Raw genomic sequence first — 27,058 nt, forward strand, 5'->3', positions numbered from 1 at the left:
CAAATGTTCTACTTTTTTTTAACTGTTTCGCCTGCACAATTTGAATAGACTGCTCGACAATACGGCCAGCTCATCTACACAGGCACACAAAAGCCACACCCTGTAATCAGGGGAGGGGGGCTGCAATGAGCTCAGATAACCAAGCAGGGCCTATAGAAACAATTTCTGCAACTCAACTAAACTTAATAACACCTAGTCCAAATACAAGGGCATGCTTATATGAATCAGTTCCTATCAATTGGGTCTACATGCAGCATAGATACTTGACAATCATGAACTGCCTCTACCGAAAAGCTTTTTATGCCACAGAAACAAGAAAACAAAAGAAAAACTTTATTTGCATCAATCCTAGAATGCGGAAATGGAATGTTTAAAAAAAAAAAAAATCAATAACATCACGCTCGCACCCCGTCCCGGTTGTTTAGTATTCGATGGTTTTAAGATTTTTGGATCAATAGTTAGATCTTTAACTAGGATTTTTGAATCAGTGATTGGATTTTTAATAATTTGCATCAGGAGAGAGACCTTGTTACAAATTCAAATTACATGGCTGGCGGGCTCTGGCTAAAATGAACAATAATAAGAATTGGTAGTCGGAGGGACCAAACCTCTAAAACCAAATTGGACTTAAAATTCCGATTGATCATTAGAACATGGCCCAACAATTAAGCAACCAACTACTAATACTATCTTCCCAAGGACTCGGGCAATAGAGCCCCTTACAACCCATGACTCCACTTGGCAAACATGGCCCACGAGAAACGAAACCGACACTCCCTCCCTCCCTCTCTCCTCTCTCTCCTGAAAATTTTATTTCTTATCCTCGTCGTTGATTTGGGGAACATATATCAGATTTGAGAATATCTTCTTACCCCGATTTCATGGCCAGGATTTTTCGTGCTTGATAATCTTCTGATCATTTAGTTTTTTTTTTTTTTTTAATCTGATCTGAAAGTGTTTAATGTCATTTTACAATATTTATGTTATAATCCCACGTCGACTAAGCATGAGATTGGTTGATGGTTTATAAGCCTTTAAGTACCATTCTCTTATAAGGTAGTTTTTAAGAGTGAGTTCTATCTAGTGAGTTCATAACAAATGATATCAGAGTCACTCTACGTGTCTAAGGCTATGTTGCGACAGTTGCAATCGTGCATCACGGGAGGTGATGCCGGCATGACAGTGATGACTCAGAATTAGGAAAAAGACTTTACGCATAGCCAGCCTGTGAGCGCTGGGACCGCCGTGGACGTTGGCTGCGGAGCGTGGTGATTGTTACAATCTCATATCGATTAAGTATGAGATTAGTCGATAGTTTATAAGTCCTTAGGCACCATTCTCTTATAAACTAGTTTTTAAGAGTGAGTTCTACCTAATGGATTCATAACAAATTGTTTAGTATTGGGTTAGTGCCATCGGAGCTCCTGTGCCGGTATGAAGGTGTGCGGCGGTGTGGGTAGAGTCAGACTCAAGGGTGGCTTTGTGTTTACAGGGTTGGGATAGTTGTTTCTCTCGATGGCTCACACGCGTTGTTTCTAAATTTTCTTTTACTAACATGTGATGCGCCTCATGTAACTTTTGTGTGGGTTGCTGATGTGTCAGCATTTTACTTGTGGCCGTTAACTGAGAACGGAATTGCCGTTCCAAATAGTTTCCAGAAATGAATATATATTATATCGTGTTTCGATTTGGTCGTCGCTCCATTTGAAATCAAAGTACGACACCTCCGTGGCCGTCGTCAACAAAATTTTCCACCTTCGCCCGTCGTCGTTTCGGCAGATTGATATTTTCCTTTTCTTGAGGTAGGTCAGTTTTACTCATGTCGTTCGTTGTCCTCTTCTTTTTCTCCTACATGTTGTCTAGGTTTTCTGTATGCAAACTTATTTATCATTTCCAAATCTGAAAATCACTGAAAGCTTAAACCCTAACAAAGTCTTAACTTTAATTCAAAAAAGTAATTGACTTGGTTCCTATAGAAAAATTTGTAACCATGATGGTTAAGACTGTAGCCTATGAAAATACAAGTTTTTGAGTAGAAGTCGATTTTGTGTTTATTAAAGGGATGAAAGTAAGGCCAACATGCACATCCGAATACTTTAAGAAATTGATAGTCGGGTTTATGGCGATAGACAAGCTGATAAGGTGATTTATTTTGTAAGATAGACGTAGGTAGCCTATTTATCAAATACGTGGCTGTAAGGAAGGCATCTTCCCAGAATTGTTGGGGAAGATTGGAATGAGATAGTAGGGAAAACCAACCTCAACAATTTGTCTATGGCACCGTTCAATCGCACCCATTTGTTGATGAGTATGTGGACAGGCGATACGATGTTGAATACCAGTGTGTTTGAAGTGATTTGTTAATTTGCAGAACTTACCTCCCCAATCAGATTGAAACATTTTGATTTTGCGCTCAAACATGCGTTCAACATAAGACTGAAACTGAAGAAAAATAGTCTCTACATCGGATTTTAATTTGAGTGGAAAGAGCCATAAAAATTTTGTGCAATCATCTAAAAAGGAAACATAATAACGACAACTAGAGTTGGAAAGAACTGATGCTGGCCCCCATACATCACTATAAATTAAATCAAGAGGAAACTGGGATGGATGATGACTTGAACGAAACGGTAGAGAACAGCTTTTCGCATGTTGGCAATCCGAACATACTGGAATGCTTTTATTGGAATGAGAAAGAGTGAAAGTAGACACAGCTTTGTTGACAACAGGTGGAGACGCATGACCAAGTCGTTGATGCCACAGCTGGTATGAAGCACGAACGGCAGAAAAACAGCGAGGATGAATAGTTTGGGCAGAGGTAGAGAAGGAATATAATCCATCTCTAAATATGCCATGATGAAGGAGGCTCCCCAAGTAATCCTTGACATCAAAAAAATCATGGTGAAACTCAAAATACACATTATTGTCTTTACAAAACTGTTGGACGGAAACTAGATTTTTTTGAATTTCAGGAACAAGTAGAACGTGATTTAAGATGAACGGTTTGGCAGAATTAGAAATGGAAGAAGAACCAATTTTGGAGATTTGCAAACCTGCACCATTGCCAACATGAATTTGATCAGTACCATCATAGTCTTCACTCCTCAGATTGAGATTGGCGATGTCGTTGGTTAAGTGATGGGTGGCACCAATGTTAGGGTGCCAATCGGGTTCAGACTGTGAGTTGCTAGAGGCAACGAGGGCCATGGGATTGCGCTGGTCAGAATTAGCAGAGTAGGTAATATCAAACCTGTGAAAGCATTTCCTCGCTGTGTGGCCCTGTTTACCACATACTTGACAAATGACAGTATCTCGAGTGGAAGGACCACGACTAGAAGATGAATACTGCTGAGAACTTCCACGGAAACTGCGCCCCCTGCCACGATATCCACCACGACCACGGGAAAAATGTTGTGGACTTCGTCGCGTAGCAACATTGACCGATGCTTGTGGCATTGGTGAATTGTGGTGGGACAGGCGAGACTCTGTAATGAGAAGAAGAGAGTAAACTTCCTCCAGAGTGACAGGGTCTTTGCGCGCAGAAATGGTAGTAACAAAGTGGTCATAATCATGACCAAGACCAGCAAGAATGTAGGTGACAATTTCGTCACAGCTGAGGGAGTGCCCAGCAATGGCCAGTTCATCAGTGTAGCGCTTAATTTGCATAAAATAATCAGTAGCAGAAAGGGCACCTTTGTGGGCATTAGCAAGGTCAGTACGCAACTAAATGATACGTGCATGTGACTGAGAAGAGAATGATGTTTCAAGTGCTTGCCAAACTTTAGCAGAGGTTGTATGGGAAACAACTTGGACTAAGATTGTTTCGGTAATTGCAGAGAAAAGGACAGCAAGAACAATGGCATCTTGCCTTAGCCAGTGATCATAGAGAGGGTTAGGAATAAATGAAGTGGTATGTGATTCGGGATTGGTAACGGCAATTTCTTTAGGAGGTATTGTGGCGGTGCCATCAAGATAACCGAAAAGACCTTGGCCACGGAAGAAAGGAATGAGTTGAGCTTTCCAGACATGGTAATTATCACGAGAAAGTTTGGTGACATTAATGGTTGGAGGGGTTATTAGAGAGGAAGAAAGAGGGGAAGAGTGGTTTGACATAGTTGAGGAAGGAGAGGATATGGAAGGACGTAGGTCAAATGGCTATATCTGATACCATATAGAAAAATACGATAGAGTCAGTATGTGAAAGTGCTTTCTGCTATATATTAAACATGTACATAGGCTTGTTTATACACACATCACTTGTTAACAGAGAGCCGCTTCTAAAGCTACCGTTAGGCTCTTAACAAGTATTCAAAAATCAAAAGTTTGTTTACACTACAATATTTAAAATTCAAACACTTGGTCGCAGCAGGATCTCATGTCCTACTCCTACGTGATAGGAACGGTTTCAGCAAGTGAGTCAGCATCCTTTGAGTCTGGTAAGTCTGGTAAGAGTTGGTCTTCAATAGTTCCGAGTTATTTTTTTGTTTTTGTTTTTGTCTGTTGGGCTCTAGTTGCTCTCTGAGTTCTTGTTAATGTTTTGCATGTCTCTATGGGAACTAAAATTCCCATTCAAATTTCTCAGTGAAACACTGGGATATTTATCGGTTGGTTTATGAAAAGTATGATTGAAAGGGAAGGGAGATGATTGTAGATAAATCTTAAGAAATCCCAGTTTCAAGAATCAAAGACCCTTTACTTCTTCCTTCTTTTCTGGGAACTAAACAATTTGAAGGATTTTTGTTGGGTGGGGGATTGGGGCAGAAGAAACAACTGAAAAAGGAAGGTGAACTTAGAGAATGTGGGTTTTTTGGACAAACTAAATGGAGCTAGGCTTTTGCTGTTAATCTTTGCTTTTGGACATACTGGAAATTGGAAGGATTTAAGGTTAGATCTCCAATTATTAAATTTGCAGTCTATTTGATGAAGGCTAGTGCAGCAGTCTAAACAAAGGAAGTTGCTTTTTGGTAGGGTCTTAGTTTTCAAGATGGACTTCCATGAGAAGTTAGTACTACTGTGAGTGATTGATGCATTATAGAACAGCTTGACTTCGAACACTCCTCTCTCAGACTTTGGCCAACGCATTTTGTTGTTCTTATCCTGTCTCAACTAATTAGGATACAACTAAGCCCGAAATGAGTTAAAGGGATGCATCTCTTAAGCTGATGCTGCTCTAATAAAGGCAACTATCGATTGAGGAGATCTGTTTGAAGTATGTGCAATCATAGCCTGGGCATTGTTTTAGTGGGTTAAGCCGCGTGCTATATATATATATATATATATATATATATATATATATATATATATATTTTAAATCGGTTAGTTTACCTTTTCAATTGCTGGTTGTTATTTTTAGATAAACTAAATGTAATTGAGGCTGGTCCTTATCTTATTAATCTTTTTCTTTTTATATATTGGAAGGAAGGTCGGCTTTATAACCTCAAGTGCAAGTTCTGGGTCCTTTTGTAAAAAGGTCTTAATTTTAATGACGTTCCCCATTTGGTGTTTCTGACTGTTTAGCTATAATATACTCTCCAATTTTCTGAAAAGAAATACTGTAGTTAGTGCAGAACTTATAAAATTAAAAACTAGTGTAGAACTACTGCATGGTACAAAAGGTTGCTTAGTTATTTCTCTTGAGGTGCTATATGGAGTTTAATTTTTAACATTCCAATTTTTGTTGTAATTTGCTTAGTTCAAATGGAGCCTCCTGGAGATCCTGGGCCCATTGATAATTCGGTACTTTATGATCAAGATAACCATGTCTCTTCAGCTGTTTGGGATGGGCAGGTTTGACCTCTATCATATCTTTCTTTTTGTTTCCAAATCTTTTTTTTGTAATATTTCTTTTTGACTTAGTTACTTATTACTTACACATTTGCAGGAGCGAGGAGTTCTTAGATGTCATGAACACACGTCACTACTTGATCAATGGAAGCTCACACCTAAACAAATTGAGTTGGTTGTGAAGGCAGGATTTCAGTACTTACGAATGATTCCTGCAATTAATTTTGACAGTGCACTCATAGCAGCACTAGTTGAGAGGTGGAGGAGAGAGACAAATACCTTTCACTTGCCTGGTGGAGAAATGACAATTACCCTCGGAGATGTAGCACTCTTGCTTGGACTAGCTATTGATGGAGAGCCTGTTATAGGTACAACAAGCAGCACTCCTAGCTCGTTGTGTGCAAAATTACTAGGAAGAGTACCAGAAGACCTAAGTGGTGGAATGGTGAAGCTTACCTGGTTGAAAGAGTTCTTTTCTCAGTGTCCCAAAGATGCACCGATTGAAGAGATTGAATGCCGAACACGTGCTTACCTCCTATACCTGGTAGGCAGTACAATATTTTCCACAACAACCGGAAACAAAGTCCCTGTCATGTACCTGTCATTGTTTGAGGATTTTGACAAAGCAGGAAGGTTTGCCTGGGGTGCAGCAGCACTGGCATTCCTTTATAGAGCACTCGGCAATGCTTCACTTAAGACTCAAAGCACCATTAGCGGCTCTTTGACTCTACTGCAGGTTCCAGATATTTTAGTAAAGCAGCTGCCATATGGTTGTGTTGATGACTTTCAATTATAATGCTGACTTGAATTGTTTCTCATTTTTCCAGTGTTGGAGTTATTATCACCTGAATGTCGGTCGACCAAGATTCAATCAGGAGCCAAACCAAGGTTGCTTTCCATTGGTGCTTTGGTGGAAAGGAAAACAAAGCGGTTCAAGAATGAGATGTAATATAGTTTCCTACCGCAAGGCCTTGGATTCTCTCAACCCTACTGATGTAAGTTTACATAGATTTTGGGCGATTCTAAAACGTATTTTCGGGAAGGATATAATCCATCCTGTACGATGTTGTACAGATAGAGTGGCTTCCTTACAAAGATATCGACCATACAGAAATACCGGAAGATATTAAAAATACTTTGACCTTACGAGCATCAAAGACTATGCTCATATGCTTTGAGAAGGCAGAAAGACATCTCCCAGACCGTTGCCTTAGGCAATTTGGCATGCTTCAAGGAATCCCAAGGGATGTACAGCGATGGGAGAGAAAGAGCCGTGCATATGATCATGGGGTTGACATCTTGGGCAAAATGCAATCTGAGCTTGACGAGTGGTCAATGCGTCGACTTCATATTGTGGAAGGTGATGATGACGTGGATGAGAGGGAGTATATGCAGTGGTACCAGAGAATTACTCGTAAATTTGTAGGGAGGCTTACATCTGTTGAGTCCGAGTTTAAGGGAAAAGTAAGGCTATGCATAATTAGGCTATTAGCTATCTGATGTTTACTAGGCTACTCATAGATTTTATGTATGTTTGTTTGTTTGTTTTCTTTATGGGCTTTTTGGTTCTTGATACTTGGTTATTCGTTAACTTTACAGGTTGAAGCTTTGAATGAAATTGCAAGCATGCTAGATAGATTTTCAGAAGATGGGATGGATTCCCAGGATAGGAAGTTACTCGACGAGGTAAAGAATATTGTGCACAACTATTTGATAGATGAAGTTGGAGAGTCACAGAAGAAAATTGGAACAAAGAGTACAAAGAAACGTAAGCGAAAGGATGATTTAAATTGTGAGGATGGTCAATGCTAGAACAGTTGATGCAGTAATCATATGGAGGAAACTATGGTTATTCAGATGAATTGAAGAGTTTATTGCAAAGCGATTCAGGTGTGCTTTTTTCCTCATCAGTAATGCATTGCTACCTGTAGACTATAGTGGATCATTTTTACTAAACTTAGGTTCATAGTGCTCATAATATAGTCACCTTGTATGTCAATCATGTACAATATTCTAAATTTTAGATGTCAAATATTCATCGATCCCAGAATCTTTATGCAGCTTTATGGAAAATTCAGAAGATAAATACACCTCCAAATGGTAAGGAACATTCGCATCTCAAACGTATGGTAATAAATACATAAGGATTCTTGAATGAAAGCAAAAAGGAGTGCTTCCCAACTCCTATGATTGCCTAAGAACGTGAAGGTCATGTACTTTTGGTCGATGAATGGGGAATTAATGACTAAAATGGGTCAATGCAAAAAGTTGGTATGAATAAGATCTCCAGCACCCTGTATTCCTTACAGATCATGATGATAAATTGCTATTTATATTCTCTTTTATTTCCTACTTTTATTCAAACTGAGAGATGCCATCAGCTACAAAATCCTAGCTTGCCAAGTACAATGATCTGGATGGGATTTAAAATAATAAAGGGAAAAAAGAGTTTATCCTGGAGACATTTCTCATAACACGACAACATCTGTCAAAAGGCAACCTCTATTCGACGAGAAATCCAATTAGAGGTCATTTACTTTATTCAATTGCTAGCTGTTGGAAAAAAAAGAAAAATGGACTTGAACTTATATAGTTGTCGACATTAATTCACAGCATACGTCCTTTTTACTTGTCCATTCATGCATTCTCCCCTCTAAAAGTGGCAAAATTTTGGGGAATAGCTTTGTTGCATGTATCCCTCCCAAAATGATACAAATCCCCTTTCCTTCTATATTTAATGAGAAAACAAGAAATGAGATTTCAAGAATGTCAAAAACGAAGATACGTGTGATGTGAAATCATTTGTCATGTATATTTAGAACATGCATGCATATGCACTATGTGTGATGTGAGGTTATTATTGACGGATTCATTGAGGGAGAAGTTATCATCTTATCTTTCCATTGAGAAGGTATCCAAGAAATTTCTTTAAATTGATTTGTTAATTGTGAATTTTCACCTTAATTTGTTATGTTAATTTTATCAGATTGAGCACAAGTAGAAGAAATAAAAACTTTCAACAAATAGAAAATAGTAATTCTAAATACAGTCTTAGAGTATGTAAGTCTCGTATACTTTTTTTGAAAAAGAGTGGAGTCTACCATTAAAAAAATAATTTTTTAATGTGTTACTGATTTACTCACTTTTTTTAAATAGAATGCGTGGAGTTTGCACATTCTAGAACTGTAAATATCATTTCTCAATCGAAAATTTATTTATAAGTCTCATTTTTTACATACTTAACACATCGCTGATTTGGAAACCTTGCACATGAGTTAGGTCAAGGATTGATTGGTGTTTTGGCTTTTTTAAACTTATAATGGGTCCCACTATATGTGGTGTATTAGCAAACCAACTTGTGTGTAGCAAGTCTCCTGTGGCTAAAGCATTTCTTAATATTTATACTAACAAAAAGAAACGTTATAAGGTCCACTTAATGGCTCTATCTTTTTCCTACTTGAAGCTCTCATATTCGGGACAAAAACATGATAGAGTCTCAATCATGTGAATGATACACGAGTATCTAATGTTACATTTATCGCTATCTATATTGGACTATATAATTTTATTGATTAAGATCTCTTCAAATAAGAGAGAGATAAACACATAAAATTAAGCTATACACTATTTATTTTGCACAACATTAAATAAGCAATAAATATTATAAGACCCACTTTATTTGTTTAACACTCCCACTTGAAATACTCAGATTCGGATAATGAAAATGGTTTTCAAGTTTGGTAAAGGACCAAACCTAAATGAAAATATTAGAAAAATCATAATACTGCTCAATGTCTCTAGTTTTTGTCCCTTGACCAAGGGGCAAAAGTTGTTGTCTTTTCTATCAACTTAAAAAATGGTTTTCAAGTCTAATAATGATCTCTTTTTTCTTGTCCTAAAAGAGAAGAAGGTTTGTATTCAACTCATAGAACTGTATATTTATTGGCAAAAGATAAGAAAAACAGAAAAAAGTAAAAGAAAAACTATGGCCATATTTCCTTTCTTGGTATAGAAAAGAATGATAAAAAACTAGGGGAAAAGAAACAGGAAGGAAATTCCATTGATAAGCTACAATTCAGCTTAATGACTGTATTGACTGCTTGGTTAACTATAATGATATTTTTGAACCACTTTATCACCTGACTAGCTAGCTCTTGTCTAATAGTTGATTTTTTTGGGTTTCCTTCTTTTATCTGCACTTGTAGCATAATGTCATGTCTCATAATATAACAGACCATATCAGGCATAGATATTCAACCCAACATGTAGAATTATTACTCTAATATCTCGAATTGAGTACAAAAACGGAGTGTATAGGATCTTACATTGCTTAAAAGATTAGTTTTTTTCCCCCTCTTTTTATAATAATTTTGAAGAACTTCAATTGTAAAACATGGAAAATGATAAAGGCCAACTATTGAAAGTCTACAACTTGAGTTTCTTCAACCCTAATTCCTTTTTCTATTATTGGTCTTCATAAAAAAAATGTAGACTACGCAAGCACTACAATAGCACAAGCTTGGGAAAAAAATATAGTCTAAAAATGCCAAGGAAAAGAACTACATTTCCAGATTGTATAATCTGTGGCTTTAGGCCATTTTTTGCCCCCATTCCCCTATGCAGTATCTATACTATCCTTTTTCTAGCCTATAGATAATGATAAAAGACCGTGTGCATAGATTTGGATGAGTATTTTCTTTTCCAAGATTTCAACAACTAGCATCCAGAATGGGAAGACAGGGTTTATGGATCTAAAGTTGGACATAAGTAAGGCCTATAATCGAGTAGAATGGTGTTTTGTGGAAGCTGTGATGACCAAGATGAGGTTTAACCAACACTGGATTACCCTTATTAGATCATGCATATCATCAATCGTTTATTTCATTTTGGTTAATGGAGAGCCTCAACAGAAATTCATACATTCTAGGGGACTTAGACAGAGAGATCCCCTATCTCCCTATCTGTTTATTCTGTACAAAAGTGCTATCTTCTCTTTTATTTAAGGTTGAAGCTTGTGGAGATATAATCAGTGTTCCAGTTGGTAAGGGCTAATCTCTTATTTGTAAGGCTAATCCTAAAGAGTGGGATCATGTGTTTCAGATTTTTGAATTATATGAACAAGCCTCTGGACAAGTCCTAAATAAATAAAAGACTTCAATTTATTTTAGCAAGAACACAGCTACAGAGGTGCAAAGAACAATCCTAAGGATGACTGGGGTAAATTCTACTAGAGTTTTTGAGAAATATCTTGGGTTACCTACAGTGGTGGGAAGATCAAAGATAGCAGCTTTTCACTCTCTTATTGATAGAACTTGAGCAAGAATTGCTAGTTGAAAGACAAAGTTCCTGTTAGCAGCAGGGCAATAAGTGTTGTTAAAGGTAGTTCTTCAAGCAATCCCTACCTATACCATGGGGATTTTCTTACTCTCTTTCTCAATCACTCAAAGACTAAACAAGCTGCTTAAAAGGTTTTGGTGGAGATACAATAAGGATCACTCGAATATTCAGTAGGTGAAATGGAACAAGATGAGTCATTCAAAAGACAAAGGTGGGCTGAGATTTAGAGATTTCAAATTTGGCCATGCTTTCCAAGCAAAGTTGGAGAATAATTTAGAATCCAAATTCTTTGCTGGCACAGGTTTTCAAGCAGAAATATTTTAGGAAGTTAAATATGTTGGAAGCTAAATTGGGGTCAGGGCCTTCTTATGCTTGGAGGAGCACTTATGTAGGTTTGTAGCTGCTAAAATGGGCTATTTTGGAGGATTGACAATGACAAAAGTGTAAACATTTGGACAGATAGGTAGTTGCCAAGACCACAATCTTACAAAGTGGTATAATCTAGAGCTGATTTAGAATGCTGTGAGAAAGTGGCTGATTTAATTGATCCTAATCTGAAGTAGTGGAAGGAAGAGTCATTGCAACAACTGTTCTCTACTCAGAAAGCTGAGTTGATCAAGTCCATACCAATTAGTCTTGGTGATAGGGCAGATAAACTGGTATGGTTACATACTACGAATGGCAAGTATTCTTCCAGAAGTGCTTATCACCTTCACAGAGAGCTTGAGACTAGTAATAAGAGAGAATCATTGAATGGAAGGGTAGGTCGGAAAGGTTGGAAAGTAGTGTGGAGAATGAAGGTTCCAAATGTAGTGATGATGTTCATTTGGAGGGCTTGCAATGAAGCTCTCCCCACTCTATCCAATTTAAGGAAAAGAAAAGTGGTTGAGGATAGCTTATGCCACATTTGTAGATTGGAGCCTGAAACCTCAGGACATGTTTTATGGGAGTGTGGTGCTGCTAGAGATGTGTGGAGCCAAAGCTGCAGAAAAGTCCAAAAGATGGTATGCCACAGTGAGTTCTTTCTTGACATCTGGAACAATATGGTTGATCTTCTCACACAAGAGGAACTTGAGGAGGCTGCTATAATATCGAGATTGATTGGGACTAGAAGAAATGAGTTTTCACGTGGGAAAGGCTTCAAACATCCTACTATTCTGCTCAAAAAGGCTAGTGATGAATTGGAGTTATTTGAAAGTTGAATACAACCATCTCAGAAGAGATCCATTCAAATAGCACCTACGCAACCTAAGTGGCAAAAATCAAGAGAAGGAGTATACAAACTAAACTAGGATGCTGCTGTAAATAGTGTAGAAGGTAGAATTGGCATAGGTATGATTGTTGGGGATTTTAAGGGACAAGTCATTGGTACTCTTAGAGCCTCGAGAAGTCTGAGTGGTAACTCATTTGATGCAGAAGCTCATTCCCTAGTGTTAGCTGCTTTTTTTTGCAAAGAAATGGGCTTAACACATATCATTGTAGAGGGTGATGCATTGCAAGTGGTGAACTTGTTGAAGAAGAACAAATCAAACTGGAGCTTAGGGGGTTTACTGATAGAGGATGCAAGGAGAATTTTGAATTCTTTCACCTCTTAGTTTGTGACAAATACCAACAGAGGTGCTAATGTGGCTGCTCATCACCTTGCTAAAGATGCTCTCAGTTTTGATGAAGACTTGTTTGATTTGGAGGATTATCCTCAATGTATTCATTCCACTGTTTTAAGTGAGATGTTATAAGTTTTCAACATTAATAAAGATTAGTTTCATTTAAAAAAAGAAAAAAAAAAACAATAGTTGTATGTCTTATCAGGTTGAAAATTGATAGAGTTACAATTTTGAGACAACTTTAACACAACTATGATTAAAAAAAAGTTTTTCAGTAATTTTTAACCGTTTTTGTCATATGATGCAATTGAATCAAAATGAGAAAAATAATTATATTAAAGTTGTGTATGAGTAGTAGCTCTATCATCGCTCTTATCAGTTTCCTGACAATTTTGGAATAATGTAGCCATCTTATCAGGAGAATAAGATTATTATCATTGATTTCAAGACCAAAGAGCCATAAGAATTTATTAGATCAGTAATATAGAACTTAATTATCCAATACAACCTTCAAGTTCCAAGGACAAGAGTTACATTTCTGGACTAATTTGACAAGGGTTACATGGAAACAGGGACAAGTTTTACAAGGAAATTTACTCCTTCTCAAGTTGGAGCTTGAAGGTTTTGAATGCCCAACTTGCCAATGATATGTAGAAATTTTTCACAACCCATGCCCTTGGTGAAAACGTTTGCAAGTTGAAAAGTAGTGGAAACATGAGACGTAGAGATGGGGTGTTCACGTAATTTTTCTCGAACGATGTGGCAATAAATTTCAATGTGTTTAGTGCATGTTCATGAAAAACTGAATTTTTTGCGATATTGAGAGCTGCTTGATTGTCACAATAGAGATGCATGGGTTGAGGATGTGGAACTCGAAGATCATTAAGGAGAGTTTTTAACCAAATAAATTCATAAGTTGTAGTAGCCATGGCACGGTATTTAGCTTCAACAGATGAACGTGAGACAATAACTTGTTTCTTTGTTTTCCATGAAAGAATAATGCTAGTATGTCCCCTCATTTTGACCACTCATATATTTAATTTTATTTTTTGTTTAATGGTTAAGGAATGGACTATTAGTGTAATGATATTTTTTTAAAATGTTTAAACATTTTAAAAAATGTTTGAAATAAAAAGTAAAAAAAAAAAAATACAATTTGCACTAAGGGCACACCAAGTGGGCAAATTGAGGGGGCATAGTAGCACTACCCTTCCATGAAATGGGGCTCCTACCAAACTGAATGAAATAACCTGTGGTGGAGCGACGAGTAGTAGGAAAATTGGCCCAATCTGAATCAATGTAAGCATGAATTTGAAAATCAGATCTAGACGGAAAAAAAGTCAGCTAGTAGCGAAGAAGACAAATGGCAGCATCATAATGTGCTTTGCGAGGCTGGTGCATGAATTGACAGAATGTTGACAGCATAGAGAATGTCAAACCAAGTGATGGTGATGTGGATCAAGCGACCAACTAGGTGACGGTTAGGATTGGGATTGAAAAGTAGGTCACCATCTTGATTGGTGAGTTTGAGATGTTGCTCCATGAGAAATGTTGTAGGTCGGGAGCCAAGATAGCCACTATCATCCAAAATGTCAGGTATGTATTTTTGTTGATTAAGAAAGATGCCTGTAAGAGAACGAGCAACTTCTAAACCCAATAAATACTTCAAAGTGTTCATGGTTCTTGAGACAAAATTGGTGAGCTAAAAAGCTCTTGAACTTGGTGATGACAAGGGGATCATTGCCTACAAGAAGAATATCATCTACATAGACAAGTATGGCAGTAAAAGAACTACCCTAAGATTGAGTGAACAGAGAGTGGTCAGCTTGAGATAGAGTAAAACCAGTTAAAGTAACAACAGATGAAAATTTAGAGAATCAATTCCGTGAGGCTTGCTTTAGCCCATAAAGAGACTTGTTCAACCTCAAACCTATGTCCCCCTATGTGTGATATTTTGGAGGAAGAGTCATGTAGACCTCTTTGTCAAGGTCGCCGTAAAGAAATGCATTATGAGTGCCAAGTTGATGTAGCAACCAATGGTGAGCAGCAGCAACGGCAAGAACACAATAGACAATGACTAGTTTGGCCATAAGAGCAAAAGTGTCATGGTAATCAAGACACTCAACTTGAGTGTAGCCTTTGGCCACAAGGCAGGCCTTGTGATGCTCAATGGTACCATAAGCTTTTAGTTTTGATTTTAAAGACTCATTTACAACCAATGTGTTTCTTGCCGGGGGTAAGGGTTTGAAGAGTCCAAGTATGGTTATCCTCTAATACTTGTGTTTTAGAACCCATGGCATCATGCCAGTGGGGATGATATATGGCTTGGGAGTAACTTCGGAGTTCCTCATATTGTGATAGAGCAGAAAGAAAATCCATGTGTTTAGTATTAAACGAGCATAAGAAAGAAAAGAGGCAAGAGAGTGAGGGTTAACTGGTGAGGAAGAATTGGAGGGTTGTGCTTGTGAGAACGATATAGTCTAGGAGGTAGGTGGTCCGTGTGATGTGATGACAAGGCCAAGATGATGAGACCCATGGAGGAGGGAGAAAGGTGGTAGGTGGAGGTTCAGGGATGAGAGGGTTAGGGAATGGTTAGGATATAGGCATATAAAAAAGTGGGAGAGGTATGAAGATGGAGGTGGAGCTAGCGGAAGGGAAGTTTAGTAAAAGAAAAACTATTTCGACAAAGGTGATGTCTCAAAAAACAGAGATGCATTTTTTTCGAGATTGTAGATGTGATATTCTTTGTGACCAACTGGATAACCTAAGAATGCACATTTGATTGAGAGAAGAGAAAATTTATCACAATTGGAATGCAAAGTTTGGACATAACAAAAACAACCAAAAATGCGTAGGTGATCATAAGATGGTGGGTGGTGGAAAAGAATTTTTTAAGGGGATTTATTGTCTAAACTAGGAGAGGAGATACAATTGATGAGATAAGTGGCCGTGAGGAAACAATCACCCCAAAAAGAGATTGAAAGATGAGCTTGGAAACATAAACATCGTGCAACATTGAGAAGATGATGATATTTAAGTTCTGTAACACCATTTTGTTGAGGAGTTTCTATGCCCCTGAAGAATGCCATGGTTAGTGAAGAATTGTTGCATGTTACGAGATAAAAATTCTTGTCCATTGTCAGTTTGAATGTGATGTATGGTGCATTGAAACTGATTTTGACCAAGAGCATGAAAGTGTTTGAGACATGCATAAGTTTCTAATTTAAAACGCATAAAATAAACCTGTGTATTGCGAGAAAAGTCATCAACAATGGTTAAAAAATAATGGGCTCCAGAATGAGATGGTGTGGGATAACCTCCACAAATGCACAATAAATTCAATTGAAAGGAACAACATTTTTATTAGAATTTATTTGAAATAGATGTCGAGGTTGTTTGCCTCTGACACAAACATCACAATGAAATTTATGACTAGTCATATTAATGACTTTATTAAAAAATGAAATAGACAGATGACCTAAATATTGGTGCCATAACGATGAAGGCTCGTAGTAGAGTAAATTGCGAACTTCATCCATTCCAATCAGCTTCCTTGTGCGTAGGTCCTGAAAAATGCAAAAGTATAGAAATAAAAGCGGAACAATTCAAAGATTAGGTGAGTTGTCTAATAGAAAGAAGATTGAATTTGAAGACAGGAACATAGAGAACATTATCTAAGGACAAGTGTTAGACTAATGGGAGCAACTGGATAATTGGATGGGATTAGCATGACCAAAGGGTTGAGTTTTGTGAAACAAAGATAGTCAATGCCATATGTTCATTTGTGTCACTGCCAATTACCCAATCAGTGTTATCGGAATGATAAATAGATTTACAGGAGAGAGAAGAAAGATTACCAACAAAATTTGCCAATGTGGGAGGGGTAAAGATAAGGAGTCCATCAACTTGGCAATATTGGGTAGCATTCAAACTTGGGATGGAACTTTCAGTCGGTGTGGGAGGACTTGGATTGGTGGCAACATTGTTGGCAAGATAAAGAGTGCCGAGTTTGCTACTGCCAAAGCGTTGATTCCCAAGTGAATGATCCCAGTTTAGAGGATAGTCAACTAACTTGTAGCTCGTATCTTTCCAATGCCCAAGATTACCACAATGCTCACATTTCGGTAGATCTCGTCCACACCCCTTGGAATTAGAGGCACAAGTAGAAGAATTAGATAAATTTGGACGATTTGTTGCCATGACAATAGATTATGTAGCTGGATGTGGAAGATGTAGAATTCTCTGTTGCGCTTCTTGATTGAGAATCAAATAGACTTTACTGACAGTTGGGAGAGTGTCCATGGCAAAAATTTGACTCCAGATTGAGGTGTAAGAGTTGTTGAGCCCCATTAAGGTAGTTTGGAACATGGAAGCAACTGAGCTCATCTGAGTTGAATTAAAATTTAAGCTTAGTTCAACATCTAAATACACTTCCAAATCACTAAAAATCACTCAACTCAAGGTCCTTTACACGTGAAATCCACAACCTGTTTCAACTCAATACCTCTTTACACACAGGACCCACAACCTTTTTTAATTTTTCATAAATACATCTAAACCTATCTTAACATCCAATCACATCTAAACTTATCTTAGGTGGGCCCTACAAAACTCACTCTACCATCTCAACTCATTACTATTCATAAAGAATTTAACTCATCTCAACTTAACTAAACATCCAAACTAAACCTAAAAGTTCAAAGACGTGCCCTGTCTGCTGAAGTTGCTGCAACAACAACTGAACTTGTGGAAGATTTGTTAAAATACTCAATTCATCCCAATAAGATTTGATGGTATTATAGTATGCGGCAATGGACATGGTACCTTTCTGCAAAGTGCTGATATCGCGCTTCAACTTGAAAAATTGTGGATTTTGGCTTTGAGAAAACCGATTTTCTAAATCAATCCATACTTCTCAAGGGCTATTGCAGTAAATCATACTAGAGGCCAAGGATTTGTCAATGGAGTTGAAACTTGAGGATCCAGGACAAAATCATGTCGTTTAACGTTCCCATCCTGATAAATTCTTTTGGATCGTTGGTGGTTGAAGAGTCCCATCGACAAAGCCAAACTTGTTTTTTGCATTAAGGGCCATTTTCATGGCTCGTTGCCAAGTGGGATAATTGGATTCTTTGAGTGGCGTGGACACAAGAATGGCTCCTGGATGATCAGAGGAATGGAGGAAATAAGGGGATGTCGGATCCTAGCTGGCTGCAGATGTTGGAATGTGGGAAGACCCTGGGTTGCTAGCATTGGCCATTGATGAAAAAAAAAAAGAGTAGGGATCCTAATGCCATATTAAAATAAGAACAAAGAATGATGGATAAACCTCAACGATTCATTTACAGAAGAGCGACTAGGTTATATAATATATAGTACAAAAAGGAGCAAATCAAGCCTCTAACTAAGGTAAGTACAGAGGAGGAAATCAATGCAATAAACCTACACGGCTAATATATACATGGAAACAGAGATGATGTGTTTTACAAGGAAATGAGTATATTCGGTATTAAGTATCTACGCTGCCCTTTATTGTAGTCCATAGACAAAAAGAGAGAGAGACTGTGTGCATTAATTTGGATGAGGATTCATTTTCCATGATTTCAACAACCAGCATTCAGCAAGGAAATCAAATTCCCTTTCATTAGGTGTATGCCATATCAGGTTTCCTGACATATTTTGATTAATGCAGCCATCTTGTTAGGAGAATAAGATTCTTATACTTGATTTCAGAACCAAAGAGTCACAAGTTTTTATGCAATATAGAACTTCATTGTCCAATAAAACCTTCAAGTTTTGGGTACAAAGCACCAATAGTATGGCGCACACGTAGAGTGAGTACAGCTGAAAATGTGGAACCAACATGCTCATATTCTATCTGGGACAAATGAAGCAAGGATCTTTTTTCTAATGGAATCTGTTATGGATATTGTCTTCACATTTAGGATTATTAATATTCCTTGGCGATCTTCGCTGTCTCGATTATGAACTTCCCTTCCTTGGACTTTTGTTGCATCTCATAAGCACGTAAGTATTTCCAGCCTAGGATCTCCCCACAGTTGCAGCAATAGATGTCAGCAACACTGTATGCACCAGTTATGAGCTTCCTGTCCTCTTTTTGCCCAGCAATGATGTTCATTGCGTGAGAAAACATATATGCTGGCCCATATTTTCCCTGAACAATGTAATGGATGAAGAGATTGGGGACATGTCAATTAGAACATATAGATATAGACAAACATATATATGAAGATACCAAAACACAAATTTAGCATGTATATGGGTACCCAAAAACCTCAGCTTGAACATAATAAATCAAATTGCAGAATAGCATGCAATCTCTTAGCCAATTTATGTTCAAAGTCATATCTACAGAAGAGCTTGTTTCTGGCAAAAAGTAGTAGTCCAAATAAATCTAGCTAGAAAAATAATTAATTGAATAGATGCTGTGCAGTACTAAAGATTATATAGAGTTGCCATAAATGATCACTGAAAGCTTTCTTGGAGAAAGCTGAACTTTTAGGCCATCAACTACTTGCTACTTTCTATGTATCCCTTATAAACTAAAGAACTATAAACGTTAAACATTACAGCATTTCAATTACACACACAAACATATGTATGCGGAGTTTTATGTTTCTCTTCAACCAAAAGTCTTTTGATAGCAGGTCGGCAGGGCCCTCTGCAGGGCAAGAGGATTGCGGCAATTTTTACAGATGTACGAAGGATGATCCCTGAATTCTGCCATTGAACTAAGAACTTAGGACCAGAGGAACAGAGTTTAAAATTAAAAATAAAAATAAAAAGAAGAGCATTCAAATTACAGTATCAATCAGGGAAACTGAACTTTCTGTATAAGTCTTCGGAATAAGAAAAGGGATAAGACTATTGACTTTCCACAGATGAATGATGGCCATTCTGCTCTTAAAGTGCTAAGCTGGAGGCACTACCGTGCAAAATGTGGACCACGACACAGTGCACAAAACGTGCACGGCAAGCTCACGGCACTACCGTGAGCTCCCAAGTCCCATGTCCCCGCCGATGGTGCCACTTGGACCGCAGCGGCTTCTACCTACCCTGAGGTGGTCCCCGACCACCATGGCAGGCACGGGGAGGGGGGAGAAAGAGAGCGAAAGGGGAAGGAGGGGAAGGGAGAGGCACGGGAGAGGGGGAGAAAGAAGAAAAAATAAAAATAAAAGGTGAGGGGGAGACGGTAGTGTGCTGGAATCCGGATTCTTTTCTGTCTGTAGTTTTTTCCAAAAAAGAATCTTCCTGGTGGGTTTTAGATTATTTAGGCACCAAGAACAAAAACTCAGTGATTAACAATCTATGATCTTTCAATTATGAACCTTTCTCCCTTGAACTTGCTCAATAAATTTGTGGTACTTCAAATCTAGCAGCTCGCAACAATCGATACCTTCTTTCCTCTAAAGAAAGGTATCTCTGAGAATGAGCATTTTGCACTAATCTGGAGAAGACCAAATAAACAGTTTGACAATCAACTGCTGACCTTTTCCAACATAATTATCAAGGATCAATTCACATAAATAAACAAAAAAAATAATAAAAATGGAGTCGTTACAAAAGGTAAATTACTAAGTCACAGAGAAAAAGTTGAGGGATGTGAGTTTATACAATAAAAGCTTTAGAAAGAAGGTCACTGCGAAGTGCAATAGGATTTTTGCAATTCCTGCAGATGTACAAAGGCTGATTACCAGCAACCCCCGCCATTGAACTGAAAACTTAGGACCCAAGGAACAAATAAGATCAAAACATATAGCAAGAGAGAACAAGGAGAAACTTTTCTAAACCGCGAAAGCTTAGAAAAATGATTTGAATCCAGAACCTGGGGTGATGTATGTGTGTGTGTGTGTATTTATAAGAGGGGAGTGATTAGAACTTAGAAGAACAAGAAGAAGATAAGCCTTAATGAAAAATGAGGCTGTTAAGGATAATGTTAGGGGTCGCAAACAGCGGGGAAGAAAAAAAATGTATACAAAGACAGAAGAATAAAGTCGTCTGATCAATTACATCTTTTCTATAATAAAAATAATTTTTAAATCTGACCAACTAATAGTAAATTACATCGATTGTTAGAGTATTTCCCAAGACAGAATCTTTCTTTGTTTTTTTTCTCACTGTTTGCATTACAAGTCAACAGGACCCACTTATTTAGAAATGGTAGATTCAAAGAAATGCTCTCTTCCTAAGTTCGCTTGCAGGTGAAGGCATTTGTTCGGGTCATATTTATATTTATATATATATAAATATAATATAGAGAGAGAAAGAGAGAGGGAGCAATGGTAGATTCAAAGAAATGCTCTCTTCCTAAGTTCGCTTGCAGGTGAAGGCATTTGTTCGGGTCATATTTATATTTATATATATATATATATAATATAGAGAGAGAAAGAGAGAGGGAGCAATACCACTCTGCTGCGGCTGGACGTTTCTCCTAATGCAATTGTATTTCTTTTTTTCAAATACTTTTTAAACATTTTTAAATATTTAAAAAATTCACAAATTCATTAATAATCACTTCTTTAATCAATGAATCACACGAGTTTAATTTACTGCTAAGTTTATATAATCAATATATATATTTATATATGAGAAGTGCTATACTTATAAAGAATTACATAAAAGTAATCTCACAAACTGATGTAGTTTCATTTGATTCGTCAGATTTATTTTACAATAAAAATAATTTTATAATCTGATAAATCACATTAATTTATAAAGTTACTTTTATGTAATCACTTTGTGGCTAGAGTATATATATATATATATATATATATATATATATATTGTCTTCTAGTTTATCGACTGCTAGTTTATTCTCAATCAGTACCATTCTAATTTCCTACCATTCAATCGGGATTCGGGACTCAATTTCTTAGCCTAGCTGTAATACCATTGCCTTGCCTCATAAGGATCAAGGATAAGGATCCATACTCAGAAAATTAGTATACTTTAACAACTTAATTAGATATATGTTTATGGGTTTAATTTAATGATATGTAATATGATACCAACATAATTGATTGGGTTCAATTATCGTATATTTTATACATTTATAATCAACATAGTTTAATTATTTCATGATATTATTATTAGTTTTTGGATGAATAAATAGTTAAAAGGTATAAGTCTAAGTTGTGGTTTAAATTAGTTAATAGCATGGTTTATGTTTAATTTTATAATTTATGATTTAATTTGATAATATTTTTCACATATATAACATATCTTTAATATTCTATTATTTATTTATTTATTTAATATTTTTTAGATCAATAAATGCACAATAGCCAAAAATGGAAAAGACTTGCAAACAAATGAAGATCGATCCCACTATGAAGCACATGGGTGGGACCCCTTCAATCCTACTATGGTGAACTTGGCTGCGGAGTATTGGCAATAGACTAGTCAAATATTAATATAAGTTCAAACTTTAGCTAGATGTGAGAAAAAGTTTCCACATTGGACTAGCCAATTCTCTAAAATTTAAGACTTTATCTACAGTAATTCTTAGATGCTCTCCAAACTTGGCGAGTTACTATTTATACTGAATAAATATATTTTATTATTTCATCTACCTCTCTCTCTCTTTCCCTCGTTCTTTTCTCTTTCTTCATCCCGAACATTTCCCTCGTTCTTTCCATACAATTTCCCGAAAGCTCCCAGCAGTACCTGCATCTTCTTCAAACCATCCTGCAACTCCAGCGATTCGGTATTTGTATGCCTCTCTCTCTCTCTCTCTCTCTCTCTCTCTCTCTTCGTTTGTCTTCGGTTCACTTTCTCTTTCTTCTTTCTCGTATTTCTCATCTATCTCCAAGTATCCTAACCTAACTATTTGTATGTTTGTTTGTGCAATTTCAGTTGACCCATGTCTGCATTCATGCTCATATTGGTGTAAATTTTGATTGATTTTTGAGATATTGGGTTTATGGGTTGTGATAGTTGGTGCAAAAGTTGGTGTCTTTGGGGACTGGTAAACTAGAACCTTCCATACAGTTCACTTAGAACCTTCCCGTGTACACCAGAAAGTAGTACCGATACAGTTCCCCTATTAAAGTAGTACCGATACACCAAAAGTTAAAGTTGGTTTCTTTCTCATATTTCTCATATTGGTTATGGTCAATTTGTTGATTAGTTTCTTTAATTTCTGTAGTACCCATACAGTTCCCCTTACTGATTAGTTTCTTTAATTTCCATGGTTATGGTCAATTTGCTCCACTGGTTCCCACTAGAAGCATCTGTTGATCCCCAATTGTTTCCCCTACTTTCACCAGCTTCATTTGTTGATATGGTTCCCTTGTTCCAGTCACTAGTGAGAGCACCACTAGAGCCTCCCCTGTCTGAACAATTTTACTAAATACCTCAGCCAATGGTGGGAATTTCATATGAAAGGTATTCTATTTATAATAATTCATTATCTTGAGTCAACATTTTGTGAAAAGATGTTTTAGAATGCATGTAAAGGATAATGGAACTCCAGTACCAAACTCTTGGACTTGCATGTGAATAAATTCATTAATGAACATGTGAATAAAGTCCAAGTGGACTTGCATATAAAATGATACTGATTTGGTCTGTATATATATATGGTCTATGTCTTGAAAGCCAATAATGAATATATGGTCTGGTCTGATTTGGTCTTTCTCTCTCTCTCTATATATATATGGTTTGTGGATTGTGGACTCAGTTTTGGCTTGTTGCTTGTAAATAAATTTCTCTTATAGTGTCCTTCTTAGTATTTTTAGTAGGTCTGAATTTTGTTGCTGGCATCTGCATATGGTTTTTTTTTTGGATGACTTTTTTGTGATGACTTTTATTTCTTTGCATACCAGATCAGCAAAACAAAACAGAATATATAGACTTTGAGACAGTGGATTCCTTTAGGCTAAAGCCCCTCGAGGATGAGCGAGGTAAAGCAAATTGATTCCATTGATTCTTGATAGCTTTCATCCACTGTTATGTCGTTGTCGTTTTCATATTTCTAATTAATTCATTGCCAGAGCACTTTGGTCAGAATTTTCAAATGTCTTGGGATAGTTTGGGTTATGCCCTTGGGAAGGGTGGAGCTGAAAGGGAAAGTAGTAATCTTTGTTACCTAGCTGTGTGGTGAATGATTCCATTATGCTTTAGTCTCTCTATGTTTGGACAGTGGCATATGATAACCTTAGCTTACTGCTTGTAGATTTGCCACCTGTGTACAGTGGCTGCAGCTTTAATAAATTATCTATTACCCATTTAAAAAAAATCAAAGACATGGTATTGCTTCCATTCTGAAATATACTCTATATCCCTCCCTAATCCTCCACTGGCACTGTACTAATCCATAACTACCTTCTCATTCTATTAGATATTTATCTGCCAACTCCTCATTTGAGCTTATTGTCTTGATTAAGAAAGTTCTTTCAAAGGTTTAACAACTAGGCCTTGTTAACAAGCACTTTTCTATTGTTCTTGTTAACCCTCCATATATATTGAAGCATGATGATCATGCTCACCATCAGGTTGAGGCTCTCAATGATCCTGACATGAAGGTGCAGCCACCAAGTGATGCACAACAGCCACCAGGGAATGCATGATGCAACAGAGATCATTCCTTACCAAAGGACCACTCTGTTTTGGCTTGTTTCTTGTAAATAAATTTCTGTTAGTGTCCTTCTTAGTATTTTTAGTAGGTTTGATTTTTAGTATAGTGGACAGTATAGTCGAGTGCTAGGTAGAAGATAACATTTGTATTTTTTATTCATTTTCATGAATGAGAATAGAGTTTCTGATTTGTTCTTTATGCTCAGGTCTCTATCTTTCTCTCACACAATTTTGATGTCCATATCTACATGATTCATTGTGAGATTTGATTACACTTGTAATTTTATTAGAAGTGATATTATATAGTAATATGGGTGGTTCAGCCATGCATCTGTTTGTATATTAGCATTATAGTATTCTAATGGATGTGGTTAAATATCTCGGTTAATATTAGTATGAAATGTTAATATTAGGTTGAGGAAACAAATAGTTAGGAAATAATAATTTTAAGTAAAATATAAATTATTAATTAATATATGAAGTGTATTTGCAAAATATAAAAAAAAAAAAAAATTGTAAAATATTATTAAAATATATAATATTATATTATTATTTTGACTTTAAAATGGCTAGTCCAATATGGATTCACCTAGCTAAAGGTTAATGCTATAGCTAAAACTTGAAATTCTAGCTAAAATTTAGACTTGGCAATGGCTAGGCCATTGCTAATGCTCTTAAGGGGCACCAACTTGTTCGACTTCTTTTCATGTTTGCTTTTCGGTGGGAGCCACAGGAAATAAAAAGAAACTCACGCGCGCTGTAAGAGAAGTTGGCTAGGTGAGCTGGAGAAACCTCGATTAATTCAAGGGTCTGAAGCCTGGATTGCGGTAAAGCTTTCATTTGTTCCTCATGTTTGATGGATTTCTATAGTTCTTAACTTATACACTTCACACTAGCGGAAATCAAATTCTGTAATTGGGTTTTTGTTGGATTCTCTTCATCTTGATCTTGTTCTATTGTCGACACTAGGCATATCAGAACTTCGAATCAATCGAGATTTCTCCCAGCCGAATGATAAAGTAATTTGGTTGATGATTAGTGATGAATTTTTACAGTCTTGGTACATGATCTCTAAGCTTATATTTTTCAAATTACATTTTGTTGATACCTTGATTGGGTTAATAAAAGATGAGTAATACTCATAAATCTAAGTGATGTGTGGAGTCAAAAGAAATTCTAAAACCGCAATCCAGGTGTTTGTCAAATTGTTTCTGTTAAGTCTGTGGTTTTCAATTACTCAATTATATTTCTGAATGCAATTGGTGAGCTTTATAAATTACAGTTTATTTTAACTTGAATATTTTAATTTCTTGAAATGTAAACCTTTCTGGTTTAGTCCATCTTTCCAAAATTTCTAAATCCAAGATTCTCTAAAGTTCAACCATACATTTCAATGACAACAGATTCTTCTTTATAAATAAATCATTTCTTGGTTCATTTTCTATTTTCGTGCAACTCTCATTTTTCCACATGATTATTCACTCAACTTCTTTCCAAATTTGCATTCCTACATTTTCGTTGAATCAAATTGTTTGAGTCCCTCTTATTCCTGTAGAGATGAACTTAGATGCTACATTTTATTACAATCAAAACTGCTACAGGCAATCGGGGTGGGGAACCCCCGGAAATCAATTGTGTCATATCAGCCGAGATATTTTTATCTCTTTAATCCATTTGCATCTTCAAAATTCTCCAACCATACATGGTAATAATCCCATATTCTAAAACACATGATTCCACTTTGATTCTCTTAAATCTCTTTCAGAAAATCTCGTTTTTACAGCTTTATGCGCCCCATATGGTCCAGATTTATGATTCTATTAGCTTAAAGTTTTCCCTCACTTTTCTTTGTTTTCTGAGGGATAGGAAATTCTCGCGACCCAATGGCTGCTGCGCTCAGATCCAGACCTTCCAAGGAAACAACTTCATTCTCGTCGCCCTGTTCCGTTGCTTCATATTTAACCACATGCACGCCGGGAAATGTAAACCTTCCTGGTTTAGTCCATCTTTCCAAAATTTCCAAATCCAAGATTTTCTAAAGTTCAACTATACATTTCAATGACAACAGATTCTTCTTTGTAAATAAATCATTTCTTGGTTCATTTTCTATTTTCTTGCAACTCTCATTTTTCCGCTTGATTATTCACCCAATTTCTTTCCAAATCTGCAATCCTACATTTTCATTGAATCAAATTGTTTGAGTCCCTCTTATTCCTGTGGAGATGAACTTAGATGCTACATTTTATTACAACCAAAACTGCTACAGGCAATCGGGGTGGGGAACTCCCAGGAAATCGATTGTGTCATGTCAGTCGAGATATTTTTCTCTCTTTAATCCATTTGCATCTTCAAAATTCTCCAGCCATACATGGTATAATCCCATATTCTAAAACACATGATTCCACTTTGATTCTCTTAAATCTCTTTCAGAAAATCTCATTTTTACACCTTTATGAGCCCTATATGCCCCAGATTTATGATTTTATTAGCTTAAAGTTTTCCCTCACTTTTCTTCGTTTTCTGAGGGATAGGAAATTCTTGCGACCCAATGGTTGCTGCGCTCAGATCCAGACCTTCCAAGGAAACAACTTCATTCTCGTCGCCCTGTTCCGTTGCTTCATATTTAACCACATGCACGCTGGTCGCGTTGCTAGCTCTCACTGCACTCATCGTACCAAGTGGGATGACCTCTATATGAACACCCCCTACCATTCACTACCTTTAAACCCGTGTGT

General features: G+C 36.8%; 2 protein-coding genes and 1 non-coding gene across 6 annotated transcripts; 1 reads left to right on the forward strand and 2 right to left on the reverse strand.

Annotated features, from left to right (window-relative positions):
• The first annotated feature begins 1,511 nt into the window (after nucleotides 1-1,511).
• LOC121253965 (protein MAIN-LIKE 2-like) lies at nucleotides 1,512-8,129 on the forward strand. 4 transcript variants are annotated; one of them, XR_005938541.1, is made up of 7 exons: nucleotides 1,512-1,802; nucleotides 5,693-5,787; nucleotides 5,882-6,520; nucleotides 6,612-6,779; nucleotides 6,859-7,248; nucleotides 7,384-7,674; nucleotides 7,846-8,129. XR_005938541.1 is itself a non-coding variant. In XM_041153913.1 (6 exons), exons 2-6 carry the CDS (start codon nucleotides 5,698-5,700, stop codon nucleotides 7,594-7,596), a joined length of 1,500 nt encoding a protein of 499 aa, XP_041009847.1. In that variant the 5' UTR covers nucleotides 1,513-1,802; nucleotides 5,693-5,697; the 3' UTR covers nucleotides 7,597-7,826. The 4 variants fall into 4 exon arrangements, 3 of the variants coding, with proteins under 3 accessions (XP_041009847.1, XP_041009848.1, XP_041009849.1); XM_041153913.1 differs by lacking the exon at nucleotides 7,846-8,129 and having other exon boundaries at nucleotides 1,513-1,802; nucleotides 7,384-7,826; XM_041153914.1 differs by lacking the exons at nucleotides 1,512-1,802; nucleotides 7,846-8,129 and adding an exon at nucleotides 4,670-5,013 and having other exon boundaries at nucleotides 7,384-7,826.
• Nucleotides 3,483-3,621, reverse strand: LOC121256836. The gene has a single exon (XR_005939122.1). It is a non-coding gene; the product is annotated as a small nucleolar RNA Z247 (small nucleolar RNA).
• Nucleotides 8,130-18,475: 10,346 nt separating the features above from the next.
• Nucleotides 18,476-20,680, reverse strand: LOC121253966 (protein yippee-like At4g27740). Its single transcript, XM_041153916.1, has 2 exons — nucleotides 20,361-20,680; nucleotides 18,476-18,900 (listed from the first exon to the last, which is right to left on the reverse strand). The coding sequence occupies exons 1-2, from the start codon at nucleotides 20,454-20,456 to the stop codon at nucleotides 18,676-18,678; spliced, it is 321 nt and encodes a 106-aa protein (XP_041009850.1). The 5' UTR covers nucleotides 20,457-20,680; the 3' UTR covers nucleotides 18,476-18,675.
• Nucleotides 20,681-27,058: the final 6,378 nt, after the last annotated feature.

This window comes from Juglans microcarpa x Juglans regia, chromosome 3D (assembly GCF_004785595.1).
Source record: "Juglans microcarpa x Juglans regia isolate MS1-56 chromosome 3D, Jm3101_v1.0, whole genome shotgun sequence".
NCBI classification, from domain to species: Eukaryota; Viridiplantae; Streptophyta; class Magnoliopsida; order Fagales; family Juglandaceae; genus Juglans; species Juglans microcarpa x Juglans regia.